At 53.3% G+C, this 25,159-nt stretch overlaps 4 protein-coding genes across 4 annotated transcripts; 3 read left to right on the top strand and 1 right to left on the bottom strand.

Annotated features, from left to right (window-relative positions):
* Positions 1-1,509: 1,509 nt before the first annotated feature.
* MIND_01115200 (uncharacterized protein) lies at positions 1,510-3,128 on the top strand (the record flags this gene model as incomplete). Its single annotated transcript, XM_037367714.1, has 8 exons — positions 1,510-1,615; positions 1,660-1,757; positions 1,995-2,002; positions 2,053-2,189; positions 2,240-2,424; positions 2,478-2,561; positions 2,617-2,810; positions 2,864-3,128. 8 exons carry the CDS (start codon positions 1,510-1,512, stop codon positions 3,126-3,128), a joined length of 1,077 nt encoding a protein of 358 aa, XP_037215546.1.
* A 482-nt stretch (positions 3,129-3,610) lies between these two features.
* On the top strand, positions 3,611-4,986 carry MIND_01115100 (uncharacterized protein; the record flags this gene model as incomplete). The annotated part of the gene is made up of 7 exons (XM_037367713.1): positions 3,611-3,829; positions 3,873-4,032; positions 4,300-4,346; positions 4,393-4,491; positions 4,543-4,759; positions 4,812-4,839; positions 4,941-4,986. The coding sequence occupies 7 exons, from the start codon at positions 3,611-3,613 to the stop codon at positions 4,984-4,986; spliced, it is 816 nt and encodes a 271-aa protein (XP_037215545.1).
* Positions 4,987-15,109: 10,123 nt separating this feature from the next.
* MIND_01115000 (uncharacterized protein) lies at positions 15,110-16,407 on the top strand (the record flags this gene model as incomplete). The annotated part of the gene is made up of 2 exons (XM_037367712.1): positions 15,110-15,962; positions 16,013-16,407. 2 exons carry the CDS (start codon positions 15,110-15,112, stop codon positions 16,405-16,407), a joined length of 1,248 nt encoding a protein of 415 aa, XP_037215544.1.
* Positions 16,408-21,455: 5,048 nt separating this feature from the next.
* Positions 21,456-22,714, bottom strand: MIND_01114900 (uncharacterized protein; the record flags this gene model as incomplete). Its single annotated transcript, XM_037367711.1, has 3 exons — positions 21,456-21,883; positions 21,937-22,459; positions 22,511-22,714. 3 exons carry the CDS (start codon positions 22,712-22,714, stop codon positions 21,456-21,458), a joined length of 1,155 nt encoding a protein of 384 aa, XP_037215543.1.
* Between the last annotated feature and the right edge of the window lie 2,445 nt (positions 22,715-25,159).

Below are 25,159 nucleotides of genomic sequence, written 5' to 3'. Positions count from 1 at the left end.
GCCCGGCTGGTTCGACGGCTGGCTCGAAGTGATAGCTGACTGGGAAAGAGGTTAGTAGAGGTCAAGATAAGCGGAGTGAGCGGCACGTACTAGGGTACGGCGCACTCGCGAGGTGCTCGGGATGGATAGCGGGGCCAGGGATTGTTGGCACATAAGGCATCACCTCCGGAGCAACTTCACTCGGTATGGACTGAGTCATAGGTCCGCGAACACGGGGCGAAGGGCCGCTGACGACCTCCGGGACTTGATGAATCGAACATTTGTTGGGACGGTGGTGGCCCGACGCGTCGCTATTGTCGCGTGTATGGCTGCGCCAATCCACCCAGCCAGGGTCTTCGCGAGTTGGCGGACGAGCGGGAATAGGATACCCACCAACAGATGCTGGACGCGCGGGAGAGGGTCGGTCGGTATGGTGGGGACGAGGAAGGTGCCCGCTGGGGTTGATGGGGACCCAGCGAACGTTGTCCTCTTGAACCACTGGAATGCGAGCAGGGTCGTCAGGGTAGCGATAATGGAGTTGGGCGCCAGGAAGTGTAGTCGATGAAGGAGCAGAATGAGCAACAGCAGGAAAAGCCGAAGCAGAAGAGTTATCGCTCGGACCAGGAGGGATGGGCGTTGACTCGCGGACAAAGTGTCCTTTTGGGTTGAAGACCGGGGCGGCGGGCGAAAGAGCTACAAAACACGTTAGTAAAGAAACAGAGACGCGTAAATATGCTACGCACCGCGCGTTGGAGCCGCTGGGCCAGGATGAGGAAGAGTACTAGACCCACGATCGACAGCGTAAAGCTAACAAGGAGGTTAGAGTGGCCAAACAGAAGAGCGAGAAAGACGCACCATGGCGCTTTGAGTACTCGTTGCCCCAGGAGGCGGCACAGCGTCAATAGGGCTCCAATCATTTCCGTTTGTAAATATTTACAAACGGTAACAAACGTTTAAACCCCCATTTTATTTGCACTGCAGGTCAAATAGAAATAAATAGAAATAAATGGTTCAAATAGAGCTTATTAGCAGCGGCGAAAAACGCGTTTTTTCTTTTCTATTTGTGTGTCATTTCTCTGTCATTTTTTTCAAGTGGAGCCTGCCATAATAGTTGTTTGCTCGCTCACAGGATGATGACTCCGAGTCTCAACCTCTAGTTTTTGAGCAGTTAAGTCCTTCAGAGCATGCTAAAGAGGCTTGAGGGCTTGGGCTTGAGCGGGGGGTGGAGGAGTGATGAATGGACACCACTCCACTTCGCAAAAAAAGATATTTCCATCGGATCTGCGCTCTAAATTTTGCTAAATTTCAGACTGCTAATAAGCTCTAATAATTTCCTCCTGGACTTGAACGGACGGTTGGATAATGATCGGATTCCGCCTCCGACGAAAAGCGGCGATGAAAGTCCGATCATCGCATCAACCACGTCAGCACCTCTCTCTCCGACACAGTCTTCATTCACGACCCGATGCCGACTTCATACGGACTGGAAGCCGATAAAAGGGCCACCCAGCTCATGTGTAGCTGACGACGATGATCCCTCTGCGAATTGGCCAACGCCAGCGAGTACCAGCGCCACGTATTGCCGACAAAGACAACGGGGAAACCCCAAGTATTGCCCATGAAAAGGCCTTGGCTGGTACGACATATCTCTCGGAAGATCACTCTGCTAATGTATCTTAGCCCAACCTGTTCATGAACTCATCCGGAGAATTGCTACATTATCTAGCCAACTGCCGCTAACGGTTCTCGAGGCCGCTGAACCGGGGGACATCCACCGTGTTATTACAAAGATCCATGGGCCCAATAATGACGACGCATCGACTTTCAATCGACGTTTCGACCTTCTCTACGGCGAGGACTGTCGTGATCACAACGGGCGACTTGTAAATGTTCATCGCGGCCAGTATGGGATGAAGCTTGTCGTCAACTACCTCAAAACAATTCGCTGGGACGCTGGAGTTATCCCTATCGATATTGCAATGATCAAATTGCAGCGCGTTGCTCACGAACTTCAGTTTCTATGGTATGTCTTGCCGCTTTCTTAACGCTCAATGACATGAATGCCCGTGGCAGTTCTGCGCCGAAGGCACCGAAGAGAACCCCCGCTCCCAAACCGGCTCCAGCTCCCACTTCTGCTCCAGCTCCCAATCCAGCTCCCCCGACTGGCAATAGGAGATTCCTCCCCGCCGATTGGGAGGCCCGAAAAGAGGGCAAGTCGTTGTAACTTGCAAGTTCCTGACTGCTTGCTGACACTTACCAGTTTACTTCAACGCGGCGTTTATCCCGGGGAGCGACGAGGGGGGTGTAGCAGCACAGCCAATAATCCACAATGTCGACACGGACGAGGAAGACTCGGATTACAAAGGTGGGAAGCAACGCCAAGTTTCTGAAGAGGACGAGGATGACGACCTCGGCGTGCAAGCGGCGTCGGAAACAGCAGAGACAGTGAGTTTCTCCTTTTGTTTATTGAAATGAGTCGACTAATCGGTTGAGAATAGGGCCGGAAGCGAAAGGCGATTGTTATTGATGGCAATTTGCCTGCCTCCGACAAGACTCGAAAGCGTCGCAAAAAGAAGAAGAAGGTATGTCGGATGTATTTATTGTCGCTGACAGTGACTGACATGGCTTTTCGTGAAGAGTGCTGACGCTGATTCATCGCAAGCCCCGAAAATCAATGTTGTCGAGATCCCTTCTTCATCAGAGGAAGATATAGGGCTTGTTGCTGGACGCCGGGGTCCGAAGAGCACTTCTCGGGCGCACTTCTCCCTCCCCAAGCCCGTCAACGTCAACGGGAAGAGGCGCTGGGCATGGCAATGTCTACATTGTAGCCAGTCCGTGCAATTTCATACTCTGTCCGTTATGTTTTGCTAATTTGTCTACACAGTACCCTTACTGTTCCGCGAACGCTGTCAACTACAAGCAAATTCGAAGACGAGCCCAAGCAGCCGCTTCTCGGAAACCTCGCCACACACCTCCGAGACAAGCACGGAGGGCCCAACATCCCAGTCCCAATCCAAACGAGTGAAAACTCGGTACGAGGAGAGACAGCTGCGTCCGCAAAGTTGATGGAGGACTTTTTGCGGGAGGGTGAGCTGCGACCTGGAAAAACTCCGACGCAAGTGGGCTTCTACAAGGTCTTCGCAGCATGATCTCCATGTCAGTTGTTATTCCGACTGCTTACTACGACTCATTCTACTTGTACAGATGGTTAACTCATTAATCGCGTTATCTGAGGATACATGGACCACCCGTGCGATGACGTTCACTTTCTCGGGCACTGTCGCATCATGGATAACCCCCGACTGGCGCCTGGTTGAATGGGTGATCGGGTTCCAGTGCATTCAGGACAAGGAACACGAGGGCGAGTATGCAGCTGCTGGGATGGCTCAGCGAATGCTTGAGCTCGGCATTCTTCGAAAGATGAGTGTTGTACTGTTTGTTTGCGCAGAGCTCTAACCGCATATACATGTCCGCCGTCACACTTGACAATGCTTCAGTCAACGATGTGTTATGTCGTTCGCTCGCACGAATCCTCCAGACGAAATTCGACTATCATCTCAATGCCGACAACTCCCAGATTCGATGTCTAGCACATGTAGTTAATTTAGTCGTGCAGAAGATTCTTTCGGCCATGGGTGAGGCGGAGGATCCCGACACCGGTGCTGACGATTATCCCAACGGAAAGGACCTGCCAATCCATTATGACCCAGATAAGGACGAGGATTTGAAAGCGATGGAGGGGGAGCAGGGCTCGAGTAGTGATCAGGTTAATGAGGAGGAAGAGGGTTTCGAGACGGACATCCTCGTGTCCCGAAAGGACGAACTTGCTGCACTGAGCACATTGAAAAAGGTATATTCATGGTTTTCTCAGAATCTATTCTTATAATCTCCAGTTCCGACTTACCCAGATCAAAATATGCTCTTCACCGCAACGCCGACAGCGCTTCCGCAAAATTGCGGAAGAAGTTTATGGGGATAAGTTACATATTCTTCCGGATGGGAAGCCGGGTCGCAAAATTGCGACACTCATGCCAATTCCTGACGTGAAGCACCGTTGGAACTACTGACCCATTTCGATCAATTCAGCGGGCCTGTGACCCGTGACCGTTTGGCCGAAATGTCCAATTCGGCCACAGGCCGAATTTCGCGTGACCTATTACCCGATTAGGAAGTTCGGCGCGCCGCAGGCGCCGAAAATTTCGAAATCTTCCCGATTAGGACAGTTTGGGACCAAAAGATTTGGCTGTGACCCGTGACCCGCCGAAATATTTTGGCCAAAAAATCCGATGTGACCGTGACCCGCCTAATTGAATGAAATAGGTCAGTATGCACAGCGTAGCATCCAGCGTGGCGAGCTACTGATCAAGGTTTGTCGTTGTCTCGCTCAAAGCTACAAGCTGAAGTAGAGCACAGGCCCAAGAGAAGTGGCTCTTCGAGCGACCGGAGCTCCGACCATTGATCCTGCAGCCTGAGCAATGGGAGTTGCTCCGATCACTTAATGGGGTTCTTGAGGTATATTTGCTTCCTTCTTGCAGCGCCGCAATTGAATCTGTCTGTCTATAGGTGTTCACGGAGGTCACACTCCAGATGTCAAAATCATCGACCCCAACGCTTCCGTGGGTGTTGCCCATGTATGAGCTTATGCTGGCGCATCTAAAGGCATGTCGCGATGACTTGAATCTGCCATTTGAGCTTCGCACAGCTGCGACAGCAGGTTTGCTCAAGCTGGAGCAGTATCACGAGCTTGCGCAAAAATCACAGTTCAATATCATTTCAACTGGTGAGTCTACACGCTTACTGCAACGGACAGTTGACGATGACAACACCTCCAGTTTTGCATCCGGCGCTTGGATGGGCCTGGTTTGCCAAACAAGACCGCTTAGCTTCGACAGAAGTGCCGCCATCAGAAGACGCCTCTGCTGCAACCACTTCCGTGGCGGCGTCGACTGACCCGGAACCAGCTGCAACGACACCAGTGGCAGCGGTGGGAGCCAGTCCAATGGGTGAGCGCGAAACAAAGGCTCGTGTCCTGTTTCAACATGTCTACGAATCATACAAGGCAGCCTACGACACAGAGCAGAATGGAACTGCAGCACCAGCAATACCTTCAGCACTGACGAAGCAACCCTCCTCTTCCTCCATTCTTGACGGTATATGCACCTTTGACGATGTCGATATCACGCCGCCGGTGGAGACTAATACAGAGCTTCAACGCTTCTTCATTGCCTATCGGCTTTATGGACGTGGGGACCGAGATAAGCCGCTGGATTGGTGGAAGGTATGTTTTTGTTCACACCATCTCTATTCACTTTCTTACTCCGAGTTGCAACAGGAATTCGGACATCTTTTCCCTGTGATCTCGCGTATGGCGCGAGATTATCTGGCAATCCCCGGAACCAGTGTCTCTGTCGAGCGCTTATTTTCCAAGTCCCGACATCTCTGCGCTGACACACGTGCATCAATGAAGGCGGAGACTATTATGGAAGCAATGCTGACAAAGATGTGGATCAAGGCCGGTCTTTTCCCAACACTATAACTAGTCTAAAAATTACTGTTTACAAATGTTTTTAAACATTTATATCCATTTATATTTGTGTTTCTATTTTATTTGAAAATTTGACAAATAGAAATAAAATAGTTGGAGCCCTAAGCGTCAAGAACCTCGATATCAGAGTCCTCAGAATCGACTACTTGGGGAGTTAACGAAGTAGACGGAGGAACTGGGCACGCACCGTAAGACATAGCTTCGTCTGCGTCGCGCTCAGAAGAGCTGGGATAGACCGGTTTCCGGATTGTGGACTAGCGGGATCGTTAGCAGGAAAAGAACACTTAGAAAAGTGCTTACCTGTTCGCGGTCAACCTGTCGAAGGCGTTCAGCAGCGCGGGTAGCCGAGAGACCGTCTTCGCGACAACGGAGAGAAAGAGAGAGATTATCGGATGACAAGCTTTCTCACTGGTGTGAGAAAGAACAAGAAAAGCAAGAGCCCTTCAAACTGCTCTAACTGCAACCAAAGGCTACAGCACAACCAGAGAGGGAGAAGAAGAGGAAAGACTTTGAACTCTGAGGAAAACTCTGCTGGGGGAAAACTATATGATATGATGAACTAACTAGAGACAGGCTTATATACTAACTAGACTAGGAGCTAGGAGAGAGGAACAGGAACACTACAGAAAGGAGCAGGAACACATAAAGGGAAAGATCAGGAACAACTACCAAATATGGACAAAGAAGAGCAAACAAGCAACAACAAGCCAAAGGCTTGTCACGGACAGGGAGCGAATGCCTCTGTATAAGTGGTAGTCGTCGCCACAGAATTGGAAACGCATCTCGATGCACGACTGCCAGATGTCGATGACGGCCTGCGCAGGCAGATGGTCGCCAACTTGGACCATGAAGGCGGAAAGAGGATAGACTTTCGCGAGGCGAAGCTAGAATAGAGCGGTTAAACATATGACAGAGGAAATGAATGGGCTACGCACGGTGTACTGGATAGCCTCAACCTTAAAGTTAGCACGCTCTGCGGCGTCGCTAAAATTGTTAGCCGAGATGTTTTGGGCATATTGGCATAACAAAGTCGCGGCATCAAGATCAAGGCTAAGCGGAGTATGAGGATCTGCGTCCACCATACCGCGTATCGGCTGGGGAATAGCGTGTCGATTGGGAAGAAATGAACAGTGGGCGCCACTAGGGAATATTCCACTGAGGACAGTGGTTTTATTGGCTGGAAAGGAAGGGGGCGCACTCAGAAGCTAGGCCTAATTTGGCAAACGCGGACTTAGAAGGAAACGAAATTAATTCGATGCCGAGACAAGCCGAACGACCATATTAGGCAACTACTACCAAATCGGGAAGGGCGCATCAGGCGCATCAAATTAAATACTCGAAAATAAATAAGTACAGGAAGAGTACTACAATTACAAGCAAGAGATGGTGGATGGGCAAGTCTACTTCAACAGGTTGCAGAACTGAGCAAGGTGACTGGGAGAGTCACAGTAATGGCAACGCTTACGCGTCCTGCGGAAGCAAAAGTCAAAATGAAAGAGAAAAGGGGCCAAAGAAGATACTCACCGAAGCTTCCGAAGCACGAGTCACAACGCTCCTCGGCTGAAAGCGCCGGGTCCGTGGGCGCAGTACTGTGATAGAACGTGTCGAGGGACCAGGCGAGACATTCCCGTTGCCGTTCAAGTCGTTGGATGCGAGACTCAAGGGAGAGAAGCCGCCGGAGGGCTGCTTCCTCGCTTGGACCTTGGGATGGGACGACCGGGATGGAACGTTGAGAAGACCGCGGGGCGACGTGCTAGAAGCGGGAATGAGTCAGGGGAAGCACGGCAAAAGGGTACACGCGTACCCTGCCGTTTCGATTGCCTGACTGATGAAGGCGGTGATGGATCGGGGGATCGAGCACGTTTACGCGGGGCCGCGGAGGGACTTGCGGGGATAGCCTCGAAAAGCGGGTTTCGGACAACAACGTCGTCGGTGACTGGATCTGGACCTAATGAGGCCGAAAATAATTACAAAAGCGAAAATCATACCAAAGGCCTTGACTCGCCCGGGCGGAGTCCACTAAAATGGAGAAGTAACTCGGAAATAGGAGACAGCACGTCTAAAATACGCACTATTAGAGGTCAAATATGGAAAGAAAAATCAGAATCAGCATACCAGTTGTTGATTTTCCAGAATCAGAGACAATTTCAAGCGCCGGCATGGAGGATGGAGAACTGGGGGGTGCCGGCAGGTTGTCGGCAGGAGGGGAACAGCGCATGGCGTCAGAACCATGGCCAATAGGATCAGACTGGGAAAAATAAGGCCAATCCAGGCAAAATGCTGTTAGAAATGATTTACCTGCCACTCGGCAAGGCGGGCCGCGTATTCGGCAAGATCGGCAAGGGCGGAATCAGAGGGATCAGTCCCTTGGTGATCTTTGCTGGTGTTCTTGAGACTACGGGCGGCACGGCGTAGACGCGAGATATCGGAACAGAAGACCACGATATCGGCCAGGAGACGTCCGAAGGGCCCGCCGATACGGAACCCACTTTTGGCCATGGCCGAGCGGAGGGCAAACACGCATTCGGCAGCGGAGGAGTTCTCCACGAAAGAGGCAATTGCGTCCTTGAGTTTCAACTGCACGAATAATACAAATGAGGTAGTGTTGCCAGAAAAGGGATAGAGCAGTCACATACCACTGTATTGGCGCGCTCCACTAGGAAGGCGTCCCGATCAACAGGGTCGTGAGGCAGGTGCTTCCGAACTTCGAGAAGAATCTGGAGGACAGACTCAAGCTCGGACACGGAGAGACAGGTGGTAGAAGAAGACATTGAATGAGAGAGAGTTGAATTGGAAAGCTGGTAGGGCGCTGGGCTGAAGATCTGGGGATCGGGGAATCTCAGATTTATATTAGTCAGAATTAATACGGTTACTACGAAGTACACTGCCAGCGAAGGCAGTGGGAGGCGATGAGCACAGGACGAGGCAGTGGCCGGCAGGGTGACGCGTCAGTAGGCGAGAAGCCACGGGTTTCTAAGCACAAAAATAGAGCACGGCAACCATCAACAAGAAGAATGATGAATTCAAAAATAGCTACATGCTACTCTAGTTGGGAACGCGCCAGGGTCAACACTCGCTGCGCTGCGGCCATTCGAATAGAAGGGTGGAAAACACCAGCCTCCTCGGACAAGTGGATGAATTGCCCGAGGAAGCTGGGTTTGTCGCATGCTTCGATAAAAGCCTGATACCCGGACAACACGAGGCCATCTGTGGCGCTTGATGTGACCTAGGCGGGTCAGTGACGTGTACACGTAATGAAAAACGTGTACTTGGAAGCGGTCGACTGCACCCTGGACCACACGATTGACACGTCTCAATGCGTGTTGGTAATACGAATCTAGCGCGAGTTGGCGAAAGAAGAGAGAGAGGGAGAAGACGCACCAACATCCTCAGGGTCCACGCTACCGTCGGATAGACGGCTAGCTAAATCAGAGCGAACGTCGTCCAATTCCGCATCGCGGAAGCTGTTGATGGAATTGACGAAATTGATGGGGTCAGAGAAGCAACACGAGTCATCCCCAGCAGCAGCGCAAGGGCCACAGAGCACGCCCATAAAACGAAATGAGCACGGCAGCTCCCGTTCTACACAGTTAGAACAGTTGACGAGGCTCTAAGAAGGATATGACACGTCAAAAACACGAAAAATCGCGTATACGCGCCTGATGTCGGAATTTGATGGTGCGTGTCACGTCGGTGGCCATCACCGGGTAGGGTTGAGGGCTGACCTGAGAAAACGTGGCCCGGCCTTGGGAGTCTATAGAGACTTCAAGACGATCAGAAATCGCTGGAGGCTTCCAGGCCACGAAGATGTCCGCAGTAATAAACATATTGGCGCCATCGGAGGAGATGGTATCTCCGGAGGTACTCGCTGGTATCACTGAGTCAACCGCTCGAATGCGAACTCCCGAAAAGCTGCGAGACGCGGGCATATGAAACACAGAGATCCACAAGAAGAGCTTGATTGGGAATTAAATAGGTACAATGGACTCATTTGGAAGAAAAGAAGCGGTCCAGCCGGGAGACGCGTATTTTCAATGCCGGAAGATGTCAGCAAGATTACATAATGTACTACTCGACGGTACGGGCATGGAGAACCAAGGAAAGGACACGCTCGAGGTGGGAGGAGCGATTAGGCAACTGTGCCAAGTCGTTATAACCGTCGAGGGCCAGGTTATGAAAGGCCTGTGTTGCAACCTTTGGTAAATTAATGGTGGCGAATACAAAAAGGAGAAAATTTATACCTCAAACAAGCCCATAGAGCCTTGGACAGCCCGGTCGACCTGTTCGATCGCATGATTGAAGCAGATAGCTGGGAACGAATTAGCTATCCGGATCAAGAAAAAGAAGGAGGGGTGATACCTAATTGGGCTGGATCACTTATTTGATGTGATAGCTCCCCGCACACCTCAGTAATTTCTTCTGCGTGCCAAGCTCGGAGTGCGGCCATGAATAGGATAGGGTTGACGAAAGAGCAGTCGTTATGAGCTGCAAGGAGGCAGTTTGCGCATGGGGAACCAAAAGAGCGGAAACGGCAGGGCAAATCGTGAACAATGCAATATGCGCACTTGTTCAAGTACTATCCGGGATGGTTAGAAACTCAAGCAAAAATGGCAAAATAGTTACGGCGGGACGCCAGCGGATAGCACGAAAGACGTCGCTGGAAGTCACGGCGGCGGGATGCTCGTGGATACGGGGATAGACAGTCTCCCCGTGAGGACCGGTGGACGTCTCGAGAAGAACGGAAGGAGCGGGGACGTGGAAGTCAGGAAATTGAGGGGTGACCATCTCGGTCAGGTGGAAACACGGATCAACCGTGAAGCTGGAAGTATCGAAATAAGCGGGATAAGACATGGCAAGGAATTTGAATGAGATCTACGCCAAGAGGATGGCGGTATTTATAACACCGGTCCGGCATAGCCACGCTGAGTGAGGACACTCAGGATTTTTCATTGGGGGACATGACGCGCCTGGCACGTGGCGAGCTATGTGCGCGGTCACGGGCAGTGCGCCACGCAACAGTGACGCGTCGAGGAACGCGTCGAAGACGCGTCGAGTAGAGGGAGGTGCCGCAGTAGGCGCAGTAGGATACCGCAGGAGGGCGCAGCAGGCGCAGCAGCAACGGGAAGGCGGTGGTGGAGAGCGCAGTTGTGCGCAGCAACCGACGAGCGGGCGGTGTAGGCAACGGGCGGGGGGCGGTGACAGAGACGGGGGCGGTGGACCAGCAACGGCTGCGGGCTGTGGGCTGATGCCAAGCCCGTCGGCGACCTATAAAATTAGCGCATATGTTGGTAGATAGGCATTGAATCCTTACCCGGGTTGCAGTCACTGGCTGATTATCAAAGGATAAGGCCAACCTCGAACAGAACACGGCAACGGCCTGCTTACCAAAGGGTTTGTTTGTTTGTTTGTAATACAGTAAATGCCTCCATCGGAGAGCTACTGGACCTAGCACCTAATCGCAGGCGACCTGTCCCCCGTCTACAGAGAGACCTCTACCATACAAGTAAATGCTAAGCCACTAACCTGAAAAAATATATCATTTTCCATCAAATTGCTATCGTCACACCAAACCATCTCCAATCTTTCGCCACCTTGAGGCAACCACGAATACGGCCTGATTATCATAGGATAAGGGCACTCGACTACGACTACGACTACGACGATCCGGGGTAACTGTATAGAGAAGCGCCAAGACTTTCGATTGACATCGGACCCGATAACGCCGCCGGTCCGAACTCTATTCAGCTTACCGACTACATTCACACGACCATTGCCGCTGAGCGGACTGGTTTTACCTTACTTCAACTACACTATATCACCTTGTATCGACTACGACCAGATTGCAACTATCATATACCTTGATAGGAGCCCCGAACTTGCGCGCGTCATCATACGAATCGAAGGAGCATTGTATTTGATTGGATCTACCTACTGGTTAGGGTACTGACCTATTTCATTCAATTAGGCGGGTCACGGTCACATCGGATTTTTTGGCCGAAATATTTCGGCGGGTCACGGGTCACAGCCAAATCTTTTGGTCCCAAACTGTCCTAATCGGGAAGATTTCGAAATTTTCGGCGCCTGCGGCGCGCCGAACTTCCTAATCGGGTAATAGGTCACGCGAAATTCGGCCTGTGGCCGAATTGGACATTTCGGCCAAACGGTCACGGGTCACAGGCCCGCTGAATTGATCGAAATGGGTCAGTATTTGGTGTTTGTGTTGAGGGTAGTAGCTGAGTCTTGCCCTCTCTTCTTCCCCATCACCCATCACCTGTTCTCATCACTTCCACCCCACACCCATCGGACGTATTTCGAGCGTTTCACTCGTTTCGTGAATCGTCCCCTAGAAAGACCATCGGCGTAAACCCATCGTCATTCAAATTCCTCCCAGCTCCGGTATTTACCTACGGCGACTTCTACCACTCTCCTCGATAGACGCGGGTCGCTCTCCCGCTAGCGCCATACGCGGCTTCTCCCTACCTCGAGGTCGTGCTATCTTGAGTCCGAGACGAAGACTGTATCCCCGGGCGGGCTGAGTCCGTTGGGCAGCAATTTGGCGAGCCGGGCTTCGCGTTTGCGAGGCCACATGTGTCGTGCATCTTTCTGGAATCTATATGGGGATTGTGCGATGTGTGGCGGGTGCGGAGGTAGCTTTATACTACTTAATCGCTGCCCCTCGTTTTCGTCAAGTACAGCAAACTTAGTTTCCTCTGACCTTATAGCCCGAGGGACATTCCTTGGCCGGCCGGGGAAGGGTTCCTCGTGCTCGACGAGCCGCGGGTACTCAGATGGAGAATGGTGCGTGTTAGTATCCTGCCGCCTGACTCTATGTTATGCCGTTCTCAGATACCAGCATGCGGTCCACGCAGGCGTATACGGGGTTTTTTTTAAAAACATCTCTTGTAATTAGAATATTAACATTTTTAAAAAACATCAGTGATTTACAAGTCTTCCCCTCATTTTAATAAAATCCACGCTGTCAAACTCTGTATCTTTCTTGGCACCTTGGCATCAACAATTTTTCTCCTCTTTTTTAGCCTTTCCCCTACTCAGTATTTTCCCCATACTTAAGGAATTTTCCACACGTCAGGTCTGGGGCCTTATAGCTACCACACTGCCCACCCTGACAAGGCTTTTCAACCTTTTAAACCTTTTTTTGATCTCTCATTTCCCTATGTAAAACCCGCCTTTTGGCAGGGGCATAAATTAGAGGCATTTTTTAAAAACATTAACACTGGTAATGAGAAGGCTTTTTTAAAAAAAACCCCGTGTACAGGTGCAGGGTCCACGATTTCACGCAGCATAACATGCGCCTCGCTTACCACTGGCAGTGCTCTTGCCGCTGGTCAAGCTGTATATGCCGCCCCTTTGCCGTGGTTTATCGGCACCACTGTTGTGGGCAAATGCCGACTCCTTGAATCCTTTCCCCGACATACTCCCCCCATCCACTCATTCGTCGATCCACACCCGACATCGCCATGGCTTCTCTCTTCCTACGCGTTTCACATTAGTGCTAAGTCTTCTCCGTTGGAAAGACCGTGACCGCGGCAAGATGCCTGGCGTCTTTCGTATATGTCGCTGCTCTCTTGGGGGAGCTCCGTGGGGAATACACCTGTCGAGCACGACGCTATGGCCCGTCTTGTGTCTGGGGACCGTTTTGACAAGATGGACAGCGGCTTCAATACATCTGAAGTACATTCTGCCGCTGGGTACAGAGCTGGAGACGAACCTTGCGCGTTTTATGCCTCGGGGTTCATTGGTGGCCGCTTTCAAGACGGGCACTCAGGCCTCCACCTGCGAAGGTCGGGGGAATGCCCCGCGGGCTATATATGTATCATCGCTCGACACGCCGATAGAGTATCATTATTGCTTAGTCCTTCGTACTCTGTTCTTGTCTACTACCGCCAACTTGCAGAATTGTCAAATCTCTGATGCCGCGCGACCTTGACTTGTCGATACTCAAACTCCGCGGGTCTTGCATCGGGAACGATTACAAGGGCCAACGCGGAATCAGCAACCACCCGCAACATCAAAGGTGAGATCTAGAGGGCATCGTACACGTGTCTTCCTCGCCGTTGACATCGCTTTCAACGCTGGCAGTATGGAAGGGTCAGCAAGCTGGGCGAAAACGAGCAAAACGCGGCTGACCGTGACGACATGTAGATAAGTATACTGGGCCGCGAGCCTTCGAGCACCTCCAAGACTCTCCGCCTCACTTTCATCCAGCTCCACATTGTTAAAGCAGCGGCTTGATAAGATATATGGAACAAGTAGCTGGTAGCCAGACGAGTTGGTGCAGTCAGAATACATGCAGCAGAGACGGAGGGGAGAAATGCAATTGTTTTCAAAAGGCAGAGTGGAGATAAGAAACAGAAATAGTAGTGAGAGTAAGGAGAGAGCCAATTCGATCCACTCGCTATACCCGCGAGCCAGGGAAGTATCGCTTTTGCTAGTCGCCACACAGGATTAGGAAGGTGATTGCCCGCTGCCCGCTCTTCAAAAGCCCACTCCCGCGACGATCAATCGCCCTGCCCAAGATGCTATCCATCCCGGCCCGCCCACCACCCTTCCTTCTCCCAAGCACGTCTGCGCTGACGACGACATGAGCAACGAGAGCCGGAAGAATGCAATGAGTGTCGTTACCTGTAGGGTAACACGAGAGACACCCCACATGGCAGTACTCCGCATGGTTGTCGAGATATATGGAGGGCGGTCAGCGCCGGAGGTCCGGCGTGGCACGTGACCTGGCCGATTTTGGCAACGAGCGATGGCCGAATGGACAACGAGGGTGGTAGGGGGTGCGGGCAAGGAAGGCGGGTGATGCATCGGTGACGTGGGATGAGGACGCGGAGGGGGAGACATGATTGTGGGCAAGCTCCATGGCGAGCTAGCTTTGCGTTAGGTGGCGGACGTTTCGCCTCGTAAGTTGACCTGCATAGGCGGGAAACCGTCCAGGGTAATGTGACGAGAGATGCTAGAGCGGCTGCCTGGAGCAGGTAAGCATCCTGCGGTCGGCATAGGTGTTTGCTTTGGAGAAGGCAGCGTTGTTTGCGACGACCTCGTCGAAAGGCCTGGCGGTGAGGCCCTGCATATGAGCGGCATGAGCTGGTGCATCGTGTATACTTGATGCGCGAGTAAAAGGAGCCAAGCGCCCGTTGCGGAGGGAATGGAATGCCGTTTGGAGGGGAAGTTTGGTGGAAGGCTGGTATTGGCGAGGTCAGAAGGTCCGCAGGTCTCGCTTCAAGTACGGCCACACACCTCTCTTCCAGTCTAGCCAGCGGTCATCTCGCACAGGCTCGGTCTCCCCGGGCCCCAGAGTCCAGACTCCTTCCATTCACAACCAGCTGTTTCGAGAATGTGCTGCGAAAACGCGTCAGCAACGCCAAAAGGTTGGACAGCAGGACAGACGTACTGAGGAGGCAGCCGAAAACGACTATGTTGTCCAGCGAGCGGTGGGAAAGGAGGGGGAGAGAGGGAAGTGGATGGAAGTGGGGTGATGACGATGACCCATGGCAGTCGAGAAGAGAAGGGAATGAATGATCTGTCACGGTGAGCATTGCCCTTTGAAGTTTGGAGTCTCCCACTATGATTCATCTTCCACCAGAACTCATTGACTCTATCGTCGACAACATCGCTAAAGAGGACAGGGCGACACTCAAATCCCTCTGCCTTGTTGCGTCTGTCTTCCTCGTGGCCTGTCAAAGACGGCTGCACACAAACCTCTACGTCTCTTCAAGTTCTTCGAAACGGCCACCTACCGGATCTGGATGGCGCAGCTCTTCCGATGCTCTTGCGCACCTCACCAGTTCTCCCCATATCGCCGCATATATCACGCATCTCACCATTCTAATCACCAATGTGGACCTTGACGATGAAGAGATGGCACTGGCGATGAGAGATACAACTGTGGCATCTGTCTTCCGGTGTCTGTCACGGCTGAAGGAGGCGCGCATACAGGGCTCCGCCATATATAGAGGCAATTCCACTAGGATACGGGTGGTTCACCCGGGTATCATTCAGACTTTCCTCGACATATATACCAGTCATCGACAGCTTGAACGCACACGCAAATTGAAAGGTCTCTCCTTCAAGTTGATGGATGTGGAGGGCTTATCTGTAGAACTTGTGCGCAAAGCACTTGTTTCTGCTGACTCTCTCAGCTGCGTTCGCGTTCGGCTCTCGCTCGATTCAGATTCGGAATCGGAGCACAATGGTTCCGACGTCGACAACGACAACGACAATTCCCACTCACCTCCACCCACATCACTCACCATATCGTCGAGTTGGATGGTTCTTGACCTTTTCTCTCATTTGGAATTTGCACGCCATTTCAGCTTCCTCCGCCATCTGACACTACAGAATATAGCAACTCAAAATCACCTCGAGATATGTTTCTTCGCTGCGCAAACGTTGGAGACACTTCATCTGTCTTTCCAGTGTAAGGTTATCATATAACCTCTTTCCTCTGCTAACAAGGCAAAAAAACAGATCGGCTTCTACGGGATACCCTTACCTTTCCTGTGGACTTCCCACGTCTGCACCGTGTCCACCTATATATCGGAATGTTTTTCGAGGATGGGGAGGAGCGCGTCCCGTCTTCCTCCATCGCTCTCCTCTCTCGTGCGACCGCGCTCACGGAACTCACTTTGCAGTTCACCGATTACCTTGGGATGCCCAGCCAACTAATCTTCGATCCCGTGTCCTTCGCCACCCTCGACAGCATGCTTGTTGTGCATCCGACTTTGAGCCTGTTCTGCTACACCGTTAGTAACGTGGCCGAAGATCCAGCTGAATATATCGACACACTTGGTGGGAAGATACGGCAGTTGATGCCCCGGGCAGCGGAGAAGGGCATCTTGCGGGTAGAGCACGCAACTTCGTGAATATCAGCTCTATACATGTTGTCAATGTGAATGCCCTTAGAGATGGGTATGTTAAGCTATGCTTTGCGTTGTAGGGACACGAACATTTGGCACAATCTGTCATTCGAGAAAAAATGTAACAATTGACCATATATGCTGGAGCTATGATCCTAAAATGCCCTCAAGTCTGAAGACAACGATGAGCTTTCAGAGGCCATCGTCGGTCTAGAAGGCACGTACCAAATCAAAGACAGTGCGCCTCGCGGCTCTCGAGCAATCCGAATTGAATCCGCACAAGAGCAGTGCCATCTCCAGACTCGGAGGCAACTCTCCCGAACAGACAAACGGCGGCCCACATAGCTGGCGGTCACGGTAGCGACGGACAGGGTACGGCTAGTCGGTCTTGATAGCTAGAATGAGGTTGGAACCCGTGGAGCGAGGGATATGTGCTTCCGAATAGACATGGGGTCGACTAAGCCAGTTGCGGGGCTGTTGACGCGATAGAGATGGCAAGCCCATCTGTTTCGTCGGAGCGCCCTCCAGCGCGAGGAAGAGAGCACGATGATTTGTTTGACGACGGCGATGTGATTCCGCGGCGAGAAAAGCCAGAGATGGCTTCAGTGACGGGATGCAAGATATTTAACGATCACAAGCGCAAAACAAGGGCCGCGAGGCGAAAGGAAGTCAAAGCGGGAAACCTCTGGAGCGGGCGCCGGCGGGGAGATGGACAGGCTATGAGGTAGCGTCGTATGTGGCTTTTCAGAGAAGAATGACCCGATGTCGGCTACTCTATCGTGCGCGTAGAGCTGGTGCCGGGCAATCTCGTTGCGAAGGACATCCGCTCCGCTACCCGGTGCCATCCTTGTCGTCGGTGCTGACAGTTTTGCCGTCGATGTGGTCATCGTCAGGTTGTGCAGTGCGATGGCGCAACTGATATTGAGCGGAGAGCTATGGCCGTTGCCACAAACCTGTCCCCATCCCCCGTCTGTCTTGCCCGTTGCCCACGTTGGCGAGGAACAGAGTGGCCGTAAACCAGTGGTAGGGGTAGATTACAGGCAGGAGAGCTGCCAGCGTGGGTACGAGGCAGGTTTGGCACATGGATGTGGTCGTGGAGAAGAAAAGGCCGTTTTCGCCGGGATCGGCACGTGATTCCGGCCGGCGACCGACCGCAGCCGCAGGGCGGAGATCTGAGAGGTCGTCGCTGTCCATGGGTGTTGACACGTGGGCGTGGCTGCAGCAGCGTAATGACACGAGCAGCGGGTGGACTCATTTCGAGCTTGCTGCTGGCCCGCACGCCTGCAGGCGATAGCGACTAAACTTGAAAATGGCTGGCCAAGAGGGAACAAGAGGGCGAATGCGAGTGCGGTTTGGATTGAGTGTGGGAGGTGTGGGAAGGGGAGACGACCGAGCTGCGCCTCGAGCGAGCTGGCCGTCTCAGTTGACTCGCCTCCTCGCCCATATACTGGCGCAACGCGTACTTTGCAACAGGGCCGCCGCTGGTCGGCTTCTTTCCTCTCGCCGCCGCGTTTCGAGTTCCGGAGCGTGCTGCGTGGACCTGATAACAGTGTTAGCTGTGTTAACCGCCCGTGTAATGTCCTTCGGCTCTCGTACCTGACGCGGGCCACTTGCCCGTAGACAGTGTTTCCCCTCCACCACTCGTCCCAGAACACCGGTCTTCTTTCCCGCGCCGTTAGTCGCTTGCGCATCGAGTCAGTCACGACCAACACGGCCCGCATCTTCCCAGCGAAAGCGGGCCCATATGTCCATATGTCGCAACGCGCACTTTGTAACCCGCCGCTCCTTCTTTCCTCTCACGTTTGAGCTTTCAAGTTGGAGAGCGGACTTCTTGACAGTGTTAGCTATGTGGGTTGCGCCTGAAAACACTCACAAAATGTCCCAAGCTACCGCTGCCCTTCGTCTCTGGCGCCTGACACGGGCCACATGCCAGCGTCTCCCCTCCACCACTCGTCCGAGCCCCAGAACGCTCGTCTTCTTGCGCGCGCCACTGGCCCTCTCCGTTGCAGGCAGCTTGTGCATCCGAAAGGACCTAGTCAGGACCATCATGGCCCGCTTCTTCCACGTCTCGATTGAGCGCTTCCAGCCGCGCAATATGCGTGTATTGCTGAGAAGGTGAAGATGGAAGCCGAGGCGGACTCGGACTCTGTTCGCTCTGACAAGCGGGAAGGAACCGGGTTCGAGGGAAGGAGATGTGCCGCGCAAGTGTGGGGCGGCTCGACAGCATACCGGGGAATGGCGCTTAGCGAGCACGTATAATAAGTAAGTAACGAGCAAGCACGGAGGGAAACGATAACGCACTAGTTCCCTCGTGGAAGGTTTCCCGCTGGCCATCCCCCAGTACCAGAGCCCCAGTCGGACATCGAGAAGCAGGCCGACGCTGCGCGGGACAGTCAGCGACAGCGCACGGGTGAAACACGAAGGTGCTCAGCAGCCGCACCTTAAATGGGTTCCGGACGGGCTCCCTTGAAAGCCCCGAGCCGCGCCGCGCAGGCGAGAGCGCGCGAGGAAAGCGCCGCAGACTGCATGATCGTGGTCGTGGTGGAGAAGAGAGAAGCGGCGGTCGGCCCGAGGCCATGTGACCTCGCCGATCTTTCCCCCGCACCACGATGAGCCGCAGACGGCGCGCGCTCCGCCCTTGCGCGGCCGCCCTGGAATCGCTACGACGGCCCTGCAGATGGCTTTCGATGCCTCAGGCCACTGGGAGGGACGTGTGGAGGGCGCCACGTGTGTCTTTCTTTTCCCTCTTTACCCCCGCTCAAGCGGCACTCATTCCTCAGGACTGTCTTGGACATTCGTGCTGGCGCGCTGGACGGGGCTTGGGATGGATGTAATGGTCTGGAAAAGCGCGTCGAGCTCGCGCGGGACGTGGAATGGGTGGCCAACGGTGCGTCAACGGCCATCTTGCCTTTTCGCATTCACTGACTAGTACTCCGGTTTCAGACTCGCTCAAGAGTGGTTATATAGCTTTCTAACGGATACTACATGCCAAACATCGTCGCTTCATGCCCCTCCGTTAGACCGGATGACCCCCAAACCCGCGCCTGTCTTTTGCTTGCTCCAAGCTTTCTGGTGTCGACTTCTCCTCGTGTAGGAAGAAGGACAGGCAGTGTCAACGTTTCCTGCTCCCATACTCCCGCCACACGCGCAACACTATCCTCCATACTCGACAAGTCCACCCGCGCCCACCACCAACTCTCCATATTCGAAGCCGCCTCTTCTCTCACCGTCGAGCGTGAGGATGGCGCTCACAGCAGAACAAGCGCGTTCTGGAAAACCGGCCTACAAGCAGTCGTACTTTCGCGGGCGGATGTTCATCCTGAACTTGAAGTTGGCGGAGGATGAGCTGGCGCACGACAGGGGATCGATATGGAGGGTGAAAGAATGCTGCTCAGCGTCCGCGAGTGGCGATGGTGGCGGTAGCGCCCAGCCGCAGACGACAGCAACTTGTGCTGATTCGGCTGAAGGAAGAACGGTCGGCGTCAGGGACACCATGCGGATGGTCGTGCAGCTCACCGAGCCGCTCTTCCGTGCGCCGTGGGTAGTGGACACGAGGGAAGCGCCGGAGGGAGCATTGCGGCAAAGGGGAGTAAGTAGTGGAGGAACGGAAGAAGGGACGGCGGGCGTCAATCGTTCTCTCGTCTTGACCACCACTCGCCTCAGCGCCGCGGTCTATGGCGCTCGACGGCACGACTACGACGAAACATATGGTGGTCCAAGCGCTCTGTGGCATTCCCTGCACCGACTTGAACCCTGCAAGGTTGCAAGTTCCCGAGCGCAAAATTCTTGGAGAACTAGTACGGCGCGCAATATACGCGCAACGAATACCTTGGCAACATCTCGTCTCGGCTTCTCTCTCTGCAAACTCCCTCCGCGATCTCCGAAAGGCAGGTGAACAGTCCCCGAAATGCTTGGTAGTTCAAGCTTCGTGGCGCTCGCAAGCGCCTCCGAATCGTGCTTGGCCTCGCACTGGGTGCTGGTATTTCAGACGGGCGCTCTGCGGTGCGTTGTGCAACTCAGCGCCCACTCGCAGACCCCGATTATCGTTTTCCATGCTGCATTTCTTACTCAAGGCTTTATTTGGCTGCACTGACCAGTCTCTGTGCCAGTGTGCCGCGTGGCCCGACTCGGAACGCGCTTCAACGCCGGCTTTCCTGCCATCTGGCTTGTCCGGCAACATCTGCCCTCCGATCCGCTCTCGCAAACCGATCAGCAATCTCGAGAGGGGCACTTATACGGATGCTCCGATTTTGGGGCCCATAGAGTACGAGTGCCCTGGCAAGTACGTGGATCCTGGGTTTTCTCCCTTATATCGCACTGACGATTCTTTTTTCTAGTTCCGTTTCCCACCAGCTCACACGACCCCAGCCCTGCTTACCCTTCCCCGCCCGACCGGCGCCAAACTGCTCCGCTCGCCGTTTGAGCCCACAGAACACGCGCCACTAATCGAGGAGGAGATGGTGGCTGTCGATAGCTGAAGCCAGCCTGGCCGTTAACGTCCTCGTTGCTGGATGGATTGCACAGATGTCTGTCGTTTCGACTCTCGAGCTGGGATCGGCGCCGGGAGATTGACGGTCTTGCGTTGCGTGCAGGCTGCTCTTGCTGCTACCCATGCACTCGTCTTTCTGGCGTCATTCCCGATAGCTTTCTTCTCATTGACTGGCCTTGTACTTATCGGACAGGTAGTCGTTGTCGCTGTATATCTATATCTAGGCTACTAATAAGCAACATATGAAAATAAAATCACGAGGACGATGACAAGATGTATGTAAAATAGACCATGTATACAGCGGGATGTCCCTACAAAATGCATCTTGATCGATAAATCACGATGGAAGATACACTCGTCGAAGATACAATCATACTTGTTCCGATACATACGTTTGGATTCCGCAAGTATAATCGCGACAGCCTTCTCCTTCTCCACACACCCAATGGCAGCAGTCGAGGAGAATCGAGGAAAAAGGAAAGACTGGGGAGAAGGAACCCAGCTCCTGATATCCTCGTCTGGCCGGGGCGCTCGTCTGACGAAAGCTGTCCCTCCCCCAATCCTCTCAGCCCGAGCTCCCAGGCTCTCCCGACCCTTGCCCATCGCTCCACTCATCTTCCCCGACGCTCATGTCGCCGTTCGACGAAGAAACGTCGCCCATGCCTCCCATATGGCTGCAGAAGAAAATGTGCTCAGCGGCGACCTTCCCCCTCGAATGGCGGGACAACAAGAATTGAGTAGTAGGGGCAAGATATGTGGTACACGGAGATGCACTCCATAGAGCGCCAGCTGCCGGGTTCTGCGAGATATGGGCCTGCCTTTCGGTCAGCGCGTTGGCACGTGACTTGCCATTTTGGGAAGTCAGCACCGATTGCATGCCGACGGCGCAGAAATGGGCGGGGAGGACGGGGAAGGGATGAAATGCGAGCAGGGGATTATAATTGAGGTGTGTGGGCGAAGTTGAAGAAGCTGTGATGGCCGCAGTGTCCACGACTGTTCTCCGTTGAAGTCAGTCGGCAAGCTCGGCTATTCAGCCCCATGGCCACAAGTGTAGTCGCTGTTACGCTGAGGCGGAAATGATTTCGTTGCGAAAGATGAGGTTTTGCTGGCTCGAATTGACAGAAGAAGTCGCATGATAGGAGCGTGGAGGTGTACTACGCTAGATACACTCGGAGGGGTGATATTGGGCGGGGTATGTGATTTTCGCAGGGTGACATGCCGGCGCCGCCAAAAGTAGAAGGAAAGCACGAGGGAGGGGAGGGCGGGCTGGTCTTGTCCACCAAGAGCGTGTAATGGGGATGGAAAACAAGCACCGTCCGCAAACGAGCAGAGGCGTTGGGAAGGTCTCCAACCTTGACGGCGAGCATTATTTGCGCGCCAAGGAGGTCGTGCTGCCTGCAGACAGGACAGCGCGGACGAGTGAGTCGACGGAAGTGTCTGTGCCGCTTTGCGGAGATGCTGCGCGAGCCAGGATGGGAGGGTTTGGCGGGTCCGTTTGCATTTGGAGGGCACGAGGAGCCTGGAGGTGGTGACTGAGATGACGAAGGAGCAAGCATATGGGCAGTGGGACTGTGAAGCAGATAAAGACCACGCTGTTGACCGGAAGTGAGAGGCACGCACATGAGTTCCTGAGCCCACAAACGCGAAGCGTCCAAAACTGTCCGTCCGCTCTGGCTGCAGTGGGCTCGCCTCGCCATCGTCTCCACGCCGATATGTGTGGTTAGGCACACCGACGACAATCATGGCGCGAGGTCGAAATAGGAATGCGGGCAGCCAGGCGCGGGCGCATATGCTCCAGAAAGCTAGTGTGGAGGTACTGGGCATGTTGGTGAGCTAGGAGACCTTGTCGACAAGAAGACGAAGGCAGCAGACGCACCTCATGCTCCCACCAGCACTCCCAACCCTCCCACTGGCATCCGCTTGCCTCCTGCAACGATGCACTACGTCTGGCGCTGTCTATCGCGGGCAGACCCCCAGGCGCTGCTACAGTCGTCGCAGGCGATGGAGTCGGCTATAGTCGTCGTGGTGGAAGCGGAGAGGAAGATCGGTGTGGTCACATGCTCACTGGCAGGCCGATCTTTGTCTTCTGCGACGACGACATACTGCTTTCCCTCCCGCCTTTGCCCAAGGGACCACGACTCGCGACTACTGCGGCTGTTACCTACTCCGGCTACACACGAACGCGCGCGTCACTGGTACCCTGCTTGACTCACCGACTGAATCCTGTGGGGACCCAAAACGCGCTGGAACTTGAAGGAGCTCGCCCGTGTACCTTGAGGAGGTAATTATCAATGACATTATTATCATACTACGCTGTTTCCATTCGTAACACTGATCATCCCGTTCGACGAAGAAACGTCGCCCATGCCTCCCATATGGCTGCAGAAGAAAATGTGCTCAGCGGCGACCTTCCCCCTCAGATGGCGGGACAACAAGAATTGAGTAGGAGGGGCAAGATATGTGGCACGCGGAGATACAGTCCATAGAGCTCCAACTGCCGCCTTGTGCGAGATATTTGGCCGCCTTTCGGTCGGCGGGCGAGCACGTGACTTGGCCATTTTGGGAAGTCGACACCGATTGCATGCGGAGAGTGCAGGCGTGGACGAGGAGGGCGGGGGAGGAATAAGAGGGGGGCAGGGAGTTATAGTAACGGTGTATGGGCGCCGTTAAGGAAGCTGCGATGGTCCGTAAGCTTGACCGAAATTGCCAACGGCTGTTCTCCCCATCGAAGTCGGTGTAGTCGTTGTGAAGGTACCCAACCTGGGGCTTTTATGCATCAATCCCTCTCATAAGAGAAGAGGATTGATGAATCAAGCTCTGTAGCTCTGACCTGCCCATGATGCATCATGGTGCCTGTGCTTCCCAGCCTAACGATGCTGCATCAACATGGTGATCGCAGCATCATATATTCGATGTCAGCATCCATCACAGTGATCAACATACGTCGCCATTGCCATCAACGACGAGCACAACACATTTAAAATAATTTAAGAAAATTCTGAAAAAATTCAACTGGGTAGGTATGCGATTATCTTCGAACGAGCAATGTCTATTTGTGCGGTTTCATGTGATGGACAGGTATAAATACTGGATTTGTGACGCCCAGCCCTGCCCGGGGTACTGCCCGTTCAGGCCCACGACGGCCCCCACCCACGTTGCTACCACGGGTAAATGCATAATATATGACGACTATTCGCATGGCTATGCGCCAGGTTTCACCCGCATTCAAAGGCAGGGCAGAGGACGGCGCCGTTCCACCTCTGCACACCTTCCGGACCTTCCCGGGCCTCCCGTGGCTGTAATGGCAGCTAGTGGTCTGCTGGCTTTGGCTTCAGGCCAAAAAGCCATGGCTTTTTGGCTTTGGTACCAGGGCCAAAGCCAAGCCAGAAATCTTGGCCTGTGTTGGCTTTGGCCTGGCTTAAGGGTTTAGAAAGCCAAAGCCAGGCCAAAAGCCAATGGCTTTCATTATGATCATTGATAGCTGATTTAACTACCCAAAAAGGAAATTATCTAGTGATATGTTAGCCAAGAAGGGTCATTGCTAGTATCTAAAGGCTTTATAGATGCTCTACAGTTCGCCTTCTTACCAGTCTTTGAACTAGATCACATATTTAATATTGTTTCTGATGCCAACATCTGTCAAACAGTACCGGATCAAACTCAGCCGAGGCCATGGCCTGGGCCAAAGCCAAGCTAAAGCCAGGCCAAAGCCAGCTCAGTTGGCCTGGCCTGAGGTTTTGCTAGGCCAAAGCTAAGGAAAGCCGGGCCAAAGCCATGGCTTTCAGGCCAAGCCAAGGCCAGAAGACCACTAATAGTGGTCTGCTGGCTTTGGCTTCAGGCCAAAAAGCCATGGCTTTTTGGCTTTGGTACCAGGGCCAAAGCCAAGCCAGAAATCTTGGCCTGTGTTGGCTTTGGCCTGGCTTAAGGGTTTAGAAAGCCAAAGCCAGGCCAAAAGCCAATGGCTTTCATTATGATCATTGATAGCTGATTTAACTACCCAAAAAGGAAATTATCTAGTGATATGTTAGCCAAGAAGGGTCATTGCTAGTATCTAAAGGCTTTATAGATGCTCTACAGTTCGCCTTCTTACCAGTCTTTGAACTAGATCACATATTTAATATTGTTTCTGATGCCAACATCTGTCAAACAGTACCGGATCAAACTCAGCCGAGGCCATGGCCTGGGCCAAAGCCAAGCTAAAGCCAGGCCAAAGCCAGCTCAGTTGGCCTGGCCTGAGGTTTTGCTAGGCCAAAGCTAAGGAAAGCCGGG

The sequence above is a fragment of the Mycena indigotica genome, assembly GCF_014461135.1.
Source record: "Mycena indigotica strain 171206Taipei chromosome Unknown Mind.scaff0010, whole genome shotgun sequence".
NCBI classification, from domain to species: domain Eukaryota; kingdom Fungi; phylum Basidiomycota; class Agaricomycetes; order Agaricales; family Mycenaceae; genus Mycena; species Mycena indigotica.
The sequence above is the reverse complement of the archived record's forward strand: the minus strand, read 5'-3'. Positions and strand labels throughout refer to the sequence as shown.